This window comes from Folsomia candida, unplaced genomic scaffold (assembly GCF_002217175.1).
Source record: "Folsomia candida strain VU population unplaced genomic scaffold, ASM221717v1 Fcan01_Sc036, whole genome shotgun sequence".
Lineage (NCBI taxonomy): Eukaryota > Metazoa > Arthropoda > Collembola > Entomobryomorpha > Isotomidae > Folsomia > Folsomia candida.
The window spans coordinates 620,291-631,281 of NW_019091228.1; the positions used below are offsets into that span (position 1 = coordinate 620,291).

The following is a 10,991-nucleotide window of genomic DNA, read 5'->3' on the forward strand; positions in this document are numbered from 1 at the left end:
ATATAGGTTGGTGGTTGAAAAGTTTAAAAACCTCATTTCTCTACGATGTAGGAAGATCCTGGATAAAATAAAGCTTGTACACATAGAATACGTAAATTATAAAACCACGAATATGTTAACACATTCCATGATACCTTGTTACAAACGTCAGATACGACTCTGTCGATTCTTGGGGTTTAAAAGTTACAAGTTTTCTAAAAAAGATGAAACTTTGGTGGAGTTGATACAATTCAAACGCTACTCGTGGTCAACTCTTCTTCTGGCTATTGTAACATTGTTCGGTTTCTTTGTTCCGTTTAACGGATTGTATGTAATTTACCGGGTTTCTACCGCAGAAATGATGGGAGATAAATTTGGAATTACGTCACTTGTGATAATTGCTATGACATCGATTGCTATGTTTGCCGATGTCACCGCCTTGCGAAAAAGTATAACAATCTTTTGTAATAAAAATTTATTATTGAAACCCCTCGAAAATTTAAATTGATAAATAATTTACTTAAAATTTGTAGAAGCCGCCATACCAAATTTTCTCAATATGATCTACAATTTGGAAAAATTGCATAAACCATCTTCACACAGATGGGGTGATTTGGCAATAATTGGCGTAATGTATATGTGCCAAATTGCGAGTCCTTTGTATTCCTTGGCAACGGTAATGCGGTTGCATTTGATCCTTATGCAGCACCTTGGTTGGGATCAGAGGTCAACGCCGCCGCGCCGACGCCGCCGCCGGCCCCAACGCCGAGAGTAAAATCGACGCCGCCGCCGCCGAATAAAATCTTCAGCGCGCCGCTGACGCTAGATTTTTCACGCCGATCCCATTATTCACCCTATAAATGCTTTTTCAGATATATATAAAGCGCTGTAACGAAATACTATATTGCGAGAACAAATTTTTCCCCAAAATTTATTAAACCGCAAAGCAAAAAATAATCATTTTCTGCCAAACAAAAGCATTTAATAAGAATTTGTATTATTTAGTGGAAAATGACAATTTTTGCTTGCATTTTCATGAATTTTGCGAAAAACTATTTGCACCTAGGGCGCCACGCCGCCGATCATTTTTTTGGCTTCACGCCACGGCGCGCCGCCGCCGCCGGTTAAAATCTGAAATAGTGACGCCGCCGCCGAGTATATGGTCGGCGTTGATCTCTGGTTGGGATCACTCTGGCTAGATTTTGAACTGGAGCAGACCAACAAATTTATGACAAATACCTGCAACTGGCCAAAAAGTTCGGTTTTCTGGGATACGATCCAAATCACTTTGTGGATCTTGCAATCTTATTTTGCAGTTTATATTGTTACGGCGCCGCTCACTATAGCTCACTTTTCTAACTTAACTTAGGGGTTGTAAATCCCGTGACTACGGCGTCGTAAAGTTTACTTAACAGATGACTTGGTGCTTGCGACTATTTTCGATTTCTACACGTTGCAATACTCAATGTAGCAATAAGGCCAACAAAATCCAAGAAAATTCTCTTTAATTAACTGGTTTTATTCAAGCACTCTATATACTACTGTTACAACGATTGGTGCGCTTTGTGCGACACAACTCAGAAACCAAAGAAACAGTCAAAAACTCTAACAAGTACGATGACTAATGATCCTACGATAACTTACATATATAAACTTAAACCTAGTCTTGAACATTTGTGCGACTTTGTGCGACGCTTTTATTAAATATCGATGAGGTGACATCGGTGCCGTCACCGGTGACTACAGTCTGGTACAAATCTAACTAACTAAATACTTCATCGGTGAGGTGACTCCGGTGACGTCACCGGTGACTCCGGTGACGTCACCGGTGACTACAATTTAGTACAAACTATAACTAACCTACATGGTTGATCGGTGAGGTGACTCAGGTGACGTCACCGGTGACTCTAATTATGTACAGAAATATATCATGGCCAACCAACCAAAGTCCATCGGTGAGGTGACTCCGGTGCCGTCACCGGTGACTAAACTTGAATACAAAATGTGATTACTAAACGTGATCAGAGATTATAAAATAAGGTTGCCCCACACATATCTCGATAACCGCGGGTCGGAAAATTTTGAATTTTTGAGCACATGTTACTGAAGTTATCTGACTGGAGTGCTAAAAATTTCAAAAAATTCTGTCAACAAATGGGTCCCAAAATAAATCCATAAGTGGAAAGGTCCGTTTTAATAGTTTTCAAGAGATTTCCTGGGTTCATGATATCTAAAAATGTCGTCAGAGCAGTAATATGAAGTTATCTTTGGGCTAAATTCATAACATTATACATGATCTAATAATTAAATAAAAAAAGAAAAATTCTGGACTTCATTGACCTCCAAAAAATCAGTCTTCTTAAAAAGCCTCAAAAACGGTAACCCACATAATAAATGGTTTGACGCACAAGAAAATTCACCTCGCCAACGAAGCATCATAAAACAGGTCAACTTGTCAAAATAACATGTAAACTGAATTATATAAACAAAATTGAACAAAGAAAATTCATCGGAAGTGGTCTGTTCACGTACTCAAAGACACACAAAAAGCAAATCTGACGCCCACCCGTAGGCGCCTGTATAAGGACCACTTGGCAGATGTAATATCTTAATTTGTTATCACAATACACGAGGGTGGTCTTATGTCCAAGACTGATAAAGGGTTAGGAAAATATGCTAAACCTAGGGTCAGGAGGAGGCTGAGAAGTATGTCAGCCCTAAGAGAGAAAGTTTTCTGAAAAGATTATGGTGGTGAGCACTATAACAGGCAGTGGGGTCATAATTTTATTCAAACTCCTCCCAAACACGAAGAAAACTTCTGTCAGTTATCCATGTGATAATATAAAACAACTTTTGGGATAAGAATTGCAAAACTCTTTCCCACAGACTATGGCAATGTTGGTGATCACCACTGTTAGTTTGTGGCTTATGAAATGTGTTGAATTTTGTTTCTTGAATTTGGTGATGTCGAATAAGTGTATTTAAAACGAGCACAGAAGATTTAATTTGAATTGAGCAGTCATAAAGGTTTTAATTGTCAGAAATTATTACTTAGTTTACAATTTGGGAATTTAGTTTCTATTTAAAAATGACTTTTAATTTAGGATAGCAAGAAGAAGAAGTGGTTCAAATGGGTGACTGACTGAGAGTGAGTAAGTAGTTGAGAATACGGAAGAATAAGTAGCTGTTTGAGTGGAATGACCTTGAGCATTTACATAGTAGGATATGAGTTTTAGTTACAATACAATTGCATGGAAAGAGTCATATGAAATATTATACAAGCTACTTAACACCGCCCACGTTGTAATATTTAATTACAAAGATTTAGAGAAATGAAAATGAAAGGATAATTGAAATTAAGAACAATGAATAGGTCAAAATGTGATTACATTACAAAAATCAAATCATAAAAGAAAATACAATGACATAAACAGATCATCGTAGACTACAACATGATTCCTCTCTTGACACACACTAAAATGGAACTGTTTGAGCATATTTCATCTCACGCCCATAAAAAAACACATTCACACGGGAACACGAACTGTTTGGCTTGTTAAGACCGCGCCGTGTGGGGATGGGGGTTGAGGAACCACGGTTGAGTTGTCGGAATCACTGGTGGTGTCATCGTGTCTACATGAAAAATAAAAATGACTTTAGAAAGAGAAAATTGAGTCCTTTCAAATGAAAATTAATCAGAACATGGTAATAAAGGACTCAGCTTAGCAATAGGACGTTTGTAGTCTCCGGACTTTGTACGAATTGTGACGACTCGAACCAATGAATCTGCTCCTGGATGGACATCAATGATTCGACCGAGTTTCCATTTAGCGGGGGGCAATTGTTGATCATGGACCAAGACCAAATCATCCTTCTTAAAATTGGCTCGCTTCTGTGTCCACTTGAACCGTTGTTGAAGGGTGGACAAATACTCATTCTGCCATCGTTTCCAAAAATGTTGAGAGATTTGCTGGACCCTTTGCCATCTGGACAATCTGTTGATTTTGATTTCTTGCAAGTTTGGTTCTGGTACTGAATTGATAGGACCTCCGATGAGGAAATGCGCTGGGGTCAACGCGTCGAGATCGTCAAGGCTGGTTGACAGTGCACACAAGGGTCGAGAATTCAAAATTCCTTCCACGCAGCAGAGAAGAGTTCCGAACTCCTCCAGTGTTATGTTGCTTTGGCCAATGACACGACGAAGATGCAATTTCACAGATTTCACGCCTGCCTCCCAAAGTCCTCCTTGATGTGGTGCTGCGGGTGGGTTGAATTTCCACAATGTTCCGAGAGGTGACAACTTGTTCGCCACCACATGATTGTACTCTGCAGATTGGATGCTGGCTGCGAGTTCCTTCTCTGCTCCCACAAAATTGGTCCCGCAATCACTATACATAATTGCTGGGATGCCTCGTCTTGCTGTGAATCTCTTATAGCAAGCAATGAACGCTTCAGTGGTAAGATCTGTCACATACTCCAGGTGAACGGCCTTTGTACTGAAACAAACGAATATAGCAAAATAGCATTTAAATGACCTCGCTCCCTTTCCCTTGCATTTTAGGATTTGGTAGGGGCCAGCGAAATCCACTCCAGAATTGAGGAAAGGTCTACCAACAGTTACCCGAGTTGATGGCAAACTCCCCATTAATTGTTGTGCTAAATTGGCTTTGTGACGTCTGCAGATGACACATTTTCGGATGATGTGACGGATGGTGTCTCTTCCTCGTAGAATCCAGAATTTTTTAAGAAGTGTGGATAGGACTAACTTGTGACCACCATGTAATGTGTCATGATGACACTGTCGAATGACAATTGTTGTCAAATGATGATTATGAGGGAGAATTATGGGATGTTTCTGCTCCTCATGCACATGGGAATGTTGGAGGCGACCACCCACTCGAAGAATGCCACCTTGGTCTAGAAATGGATGAAGTTGAATTAATTTGCTCTTCGTTGGTAGTGCATGTCTTCTCTCCAAACATTTGACTTCGTTGTAGAATTCCTGATTTTGCACAATTTTGACAAGTGAGGATAATGCATCTTCTAACTCTTGGGGATAGAATGGACCACACTTTCGCTCGTGTTTGTTCTTTCTTCGCATATTGTAGATGAATCGATTGATATATCCCGTAATCTTGACCAGTCTTGATAAAGAAGAATACCTTGTTATTATTGAGTCAGAGATAGTTGAATGAAGTGTCGTCGTCTTGATGGGCCTTTCTTCTCTGTCCACTTCCGCTGAGAACTCTGCCGGATGTGGAGATGGGAATGTACTACTTTGTAACCAGTGAGGACCAGTCCACCACAAATGATGATTGATGAGATCTGGCGTGGATATTCCTCTTGAGGCGCAGTCGGCAGGATTGTCCTCGCTCCGAACGTATCGCCACAAATTGTAGGGGGTTTCTTCTTGGATTTTCGCCACGCGATTGGCGACGAATCTTTTCCACTTGCCAGGAAATGCCTTGAGCCAACCGAGGACCAATGTTGAGTCTGTCCAGGCTGTAACTGAGCATGAGAGATTACAAGCCTGCATAATGCCTTGAATCAATTCACTTAAAATGACCGCTCCACACAACTCCAACCTTGGAATAGATAATTGTTTTACCGGCGCCACCCTGGTTTTGGCAGCAATAAATCTTACTGTTATGTTACCATCTTCCCCTTCAGTCCGCAGGTAGACGACGGCTGAATAGGCTTTCTCTGAGGCGTCAGAAAACCCATGGATTTGGTGAGTTACTCCAACAGTGCCGGTGGTAACACATCTTGGAATTTGCAGTTGTTTAATGCTTGCTAAGTCTTGTTGATATTGTAGCCAGGTTGCTTGAATTTGAGGACAGAGCTCGTCGTCCCAACTAACGTTGTCTTTCCATAATTGCTGGAACATGACCTTTGCGTTGATAGTGACTGGTGACAGAAATCCGAGTGGATCGAAAACCTTTGTTAACTCTGAGAGAAGTTGTCGTTTTGTGATCTTGACGATGTGTTGTGAGGGCTGAACGGAGAAAGTAAAAACATCTGATGAGGGTTTCCATTCAATGCCGAGAGTGGGAAATGATGCAGTGCTGTCCAAATCCAATGTGTCGCTACTTTCCCTTAGTTCTGGGGGAATGGACTGAAGAACGGTGGGGTTGTTTGTCATCCATTTCCTAATTTGCATGCCACCTTTCGCCACGAGGTCCACTAGTTGTTTTTCAACAATTATTGCTTGCCCCACATTGCTTGCTCCACCGAGAAGGTCATCTACATACATATCCTTGAGCAGAATCTTTGATGCAATGGGATAATTACTTGCCTCGTCCTGTGCTAATTGTTGTAGTGAACGGGTAGCCAAATACGGTGCAGGTGCGGTTCCATACGTCACAGTTAACAACCAATATTCCTTAATTGGTTCTGATGGTGATTCTCTCCAAAGAATCTTTTGGAAATCCCAATCCTCCTCAGCCACCTTGAACTGCCTGTACATTTTTGCGATGTCGGCCTTCAGGGCGATTGGCTTCATCCTAAATCTCATGAGAATTGTGCATAAGTCATCCTGAATAGTAGGACCTACCATCAATGCTGCATTTAGTGAGATTCCGGTTGTTGACCTTGCGGAGCCATCAAACACCACCCTCAACTTAGTAGTGCTGCTGTTCTCCTTAAGTACGAAGTGATGTGGAAGATAAAATCCTCGGTTGTGGTTGATCTTATCTGGAGGAATCTGCATCATATGGCCAAGGGAGCTATAATCTCGCATGAATTTTACATACTCGTCCTTGTAACCTGGAAATTTCTGGAAACGCCTCTCCAAAGACATTAACCTTCGCAAAGCGTGTTCTCTAGAGAGCCCCAAATTAGTTAAATTGTTGTTGAATGGTAATTTGACTGTATATTGACCTGTAATGATATCTCGTTTGTGGTTGGCGACGAAGTGCTGTTCACATTCCTTCTCCTCTTGAGTGAAGTGACGCTGACTCGGTAGCTCTTCCACTTCCCAGAAGCGCTGAATGACCTCCTCCAAACTGTTGTGAAGGACGGTGACTTCGGCTGAATCCGTTGATTTGACTAATGTGCGACCAGATAACACCCATCCAAGTAGAGTGTTCTGTGCAATGGGAGTATTCTTTGGGCCATTTTTCAATCCTGGTCTGATAATGGATGCCACCACGTCAGCTCCAAGTAAAATGTCCACTTGCCTGGGTTCATTGAATTTAGGGTCTGCCAGTTTGAGACCACGTAGATATGAAAATGATGAGATGTTGATTGGTAATTTGGGCATTGGTGCTGTAACTCTTGGCACGATCAATGCATCCACACTGATACTTGATCCTTGTGATAATGAGGACAGATTGAGGTTTACCTTGAACTTGGATGACCCCACGCACGACGACGATAATCCAGTAATCTTGACATTTGTCCTCTGACGAGTCAAACCAAGACTCGTGGCACAGCTCTCCGTGATGAAGCTTGATTCTGAGCCGTCATCTAAAAACGCCCTACAAGTAAATTGATTACCTGCCTTATCTTCAACATTAACTAATGCAGTTTTCATTAATGTTAATTGATCATGACTTCCTTGGGTGTTGATGTGAGATGATGATGATTCCGATTGTGGCGTTGCTGCGCGTCTTGATTCGAAGTGAAGTAGAGTATTGTGGCGTTTGTTGCATTTCTTACATGAATGATTACTTGGACAGTCTTTTGCAATATGATTGGACTTGAAACAATTACGACAAAGCGACCAGTTGCTGACTTTGACTGACCTTTCCTCCGGTGACAAAGTGCGAAATGGTTGGCATTGGTAAAGATAATGTGATTGCTTACAATTGTGACACGATATTCCATTGGCTGCTGTGGCCGAAACATGATGGGAATGAGAAGACGAGTGTCGCCGTTCCCCCGAACCATGATGAGATTGAGAAGACGATTGTCGCCGTTCCCCTGATGATGATGATGATGACTTGCCTCCTTGGGATTGAAGTCCTCTGATGTGCTTCTCAAGGAATTCTTGTAATTCCTTGAGTGACGGTGGATCAGTGCCGGTTAGTGACATTGCCCATTCACGCCGCGTCGCTGAGTCCATCCTATCCGTCACGATGAACACGATGAGATCGTCCCATTCGTCCACGGGCCGACCTAACACACGAAGGGATCTCATGCTTTCCATTGTGACATCCAACAATTGCTGCAGACTTGATGCAGATTCTTGTTTGAGATGAGGTTGGCTGAAAATCTGATTGACTAATGCTTGAGTAATTTCCCGTTTGTTGTCATATCTGTCGACAAGCAAACTCCACGCCTCCCTGAAGTGAGAGTGGGTGATGGAGAAAGATTTGATGAGATTGAAGGCGTCGCCCTTAACACACACTTTAAGGTATTGCAACTTCTGCGCGCCCGATAGCGCTTTGTTGTTGTCAATACTTGCTATGAAGAGATCTTGAAAACTTTGCCAATTTTCGTACTTGCCGTCGAAATCTGGAAGTTCCATCCGTGGGAGCTTGACCGTGTCCTTGTGGATCGCTGCGCTGCCGCTTGTGTCAGGATAGGATCTCAAGATGACCTGCAGTCGTCCCAATGTCTCAATGATCCTCATGTCGAGATCATCCGCTTCCTCCACTGCCTTCTTCATCAGGTCGTCAGTGGTACACAATGAAAATATGTCGTCCGCTATGTCTCTTGCCTTGCTCTCCAAAGTTTCCACGCTTTTGAGAAGTCCTTTGGCTTCGTCCACTGAGAGAAGTTTTGAACTGTTTTCATGCTTGGCTATCGTCGCTTGGATCTTGGTTAGACAACCCTTATGCCCTCCTCTCATCCTCTCAAGTGTGCTCATGTCCTTCGCCATTTTAACTTAGCGAATTCACACACAAAAACACTATAAAACGAGTTCAACACTTTTCACAACTGTCACTAGATAGTTCCCTTACACTTATTGCAAATTGACACTAGCAATAAATGCCGGCGATGACAATGCCGATCCGGTTCGCGAGACCAAAAAATGTTAGTTTGTGGCTTATGAAATGTGTTGAATTTTGTTTCTTGAATTTGGTGATGTCGAATAAGTGTATTTAAAACGAGCACAGAAGATTTAATTTGAATTGAGCAGTCATAAAGGTTTTAATTGTCAGAAATTATTACTTAGTTTACAATTTGGGAATTTAGTTTCTATTTAAAAATGACTTTGAATTTAGGATAGCAAGAAGAAGAAGTGGTTCAAATGGGTGACTGACTGAGAGTGAGTAAGTAGTTGAGAATACGGAAGAATAAGTAGCTGTTTGAGTGGAATGACCTTGAGCATTTACATAGGATATGAGTTTTAGTTACAATACAATTGCATGGAAAGAGTCATATGAAATATTATACAAGCTACTTAACAACCACTTCAAGACGTCGTCTCATACCGCCCTCTACAGACAGTGATACGCAGAAGACCTTAAGGCCAGGCGATCCACAAAAATTACCAAAAATACCCTGATTATGGTCAAGTCACCCGCTATATTTCACTTGGACTTTTTCGGATTTGTTCAATTGGAAAAAAATGTATAGCATAGGTCCAAGCAAAAATTTATGGGTTCTGGAAACTTGTGCAAAGGGAGTGGACAAAAACCACCCTTGAAATGTGTCAAGGGTTATTTTTGGTGTGGAAAAAGCGTTGTTGGACTGGTGCCCAGGTTTATAGGGAACACATTGAGTAAATTAAGGATATTCACAGACATCGTATTTAAGGTAATTTTTATGTTCTTGACTTATTTTATAAAGTCCGATCACGTTTAGTAACTACTACGAGACACCGGTGCGGTGACATTGGTGCCGTCACCGGTGACTAAACTACATATCATATTACATTACACTAGACATTATTCACGTATCATTCATAAATTTCGTTAAAAAAACACCAATCAAATACCCAATGCTTATTACTAAATTTTCTTACAACTAATACTTCATACTCGCGACTTTTCATTATTTTACGCGCTCATTCTGTAACATATATAATGTTTGCTTGTATCCTATCCTCCTGTCATTTTATGATAGTTCTCCACATTGCAGTGGCCCCGGTTACTGAAACAACTTTTAGAAGATGTTGGAAAGAAGGGCAGAAATTTTGGGATGGTTGATAGATACAGAGGATTATATGTGTTAAATAAATGTTTAAATGATTCGTATCAAGATGGATTAATCGGATTTGCAATGGCTGCCTTAATTACGTGTGTCACTCTGGTTCTGTTCATTGAGACAAGGGTAAGCACATAATACACAGGTATAGAAGAATTAGCGCTAATTAACTATCAGTGTAAATATATTTCCCGATTTTTAGGTTTAAAGTTTTAAATTTTTTAGCTATTTTAACAACTGTCTTAGTATTCTTGATATCATAAAATTTTGCGAAGAAAAAACATGTAAAAATAATTCTAATCTTGGTAACACGATTTTAATGATACAATTTTACACTTTTTCGTAAACACTACGACAAGTGTCACCAACGAATACTAAGGATGGGGGAGTAGTGAATTACTTTATTATAACTAAAGAGAGTATTGACATTTATCTCAGATTCTAAAACAGCACCTGCTTCGCCTACAAGAAACTTGTTTTGTGAACCTTGTCTTATTTCAGCTAAACATACATATGTACAGCCTGGACCGTCTGATATTTACCATCTGAAATCACAAAAGTTTGAGGGAGTTTGAGATCATCTCTGTGAATAATCAATATTAAAATTTGAAATTTTTATGGGTTATACCCTAGTATCTGGTGTGTCCACCACCGTTGTCTAGCATTTCCTCAATCCGATTCTTAAAAGGTTGTGACAGTTTTTCCAAAAGTCCAACCGGAAGTAAAAATCACTTTTGGCGGATATGCGCCTCCGGCATCTCCAGATTCATTGGTTGTGGATCTTAATATGCCAAATTCTTGAGAATAGACCACATATTTTCAATTGGATTGAGATCCGGATTATTTCCAGGCCACACACCCTTTCCCCATGTGATACAAGGTAGAATATCCAAAACCTGTTTTGTTGCCTTTGCCGT

The 10,991-nt window shown here is 40.8% G+C and overlaps 1 protein-coding gene across 1 annotated transcript; it reads right to left on the minus strand.

The window, feature by feature from the left end:
- Positions 1-3,670: 3,670 nt before the first annotated feature.
- LOC110860930 lies at positions 3,671-8,803 on the minus strand. The gene has a single exon (XM_022110044.1). The coding sequence runs from the start codon at positions 8,801-8,803 to the stop codon at positions 3,671-3,673; it is 5,133 nt and encodes a 1,710-aa protein (XP_021965736.1).
- Positions 8,804-10,991: the final 2,188 nt, after the last annotated feature.

What these genes read in the sequence shown, in the direction of transcription:
- LOC110860930 (XM_022110044.1), bottom strand. Translation starts at nt 8,803, where the DNA reads ATGGCGAAGGACATGAGCACACTTGAGAGGATGAGAGGAGGGCATAAG.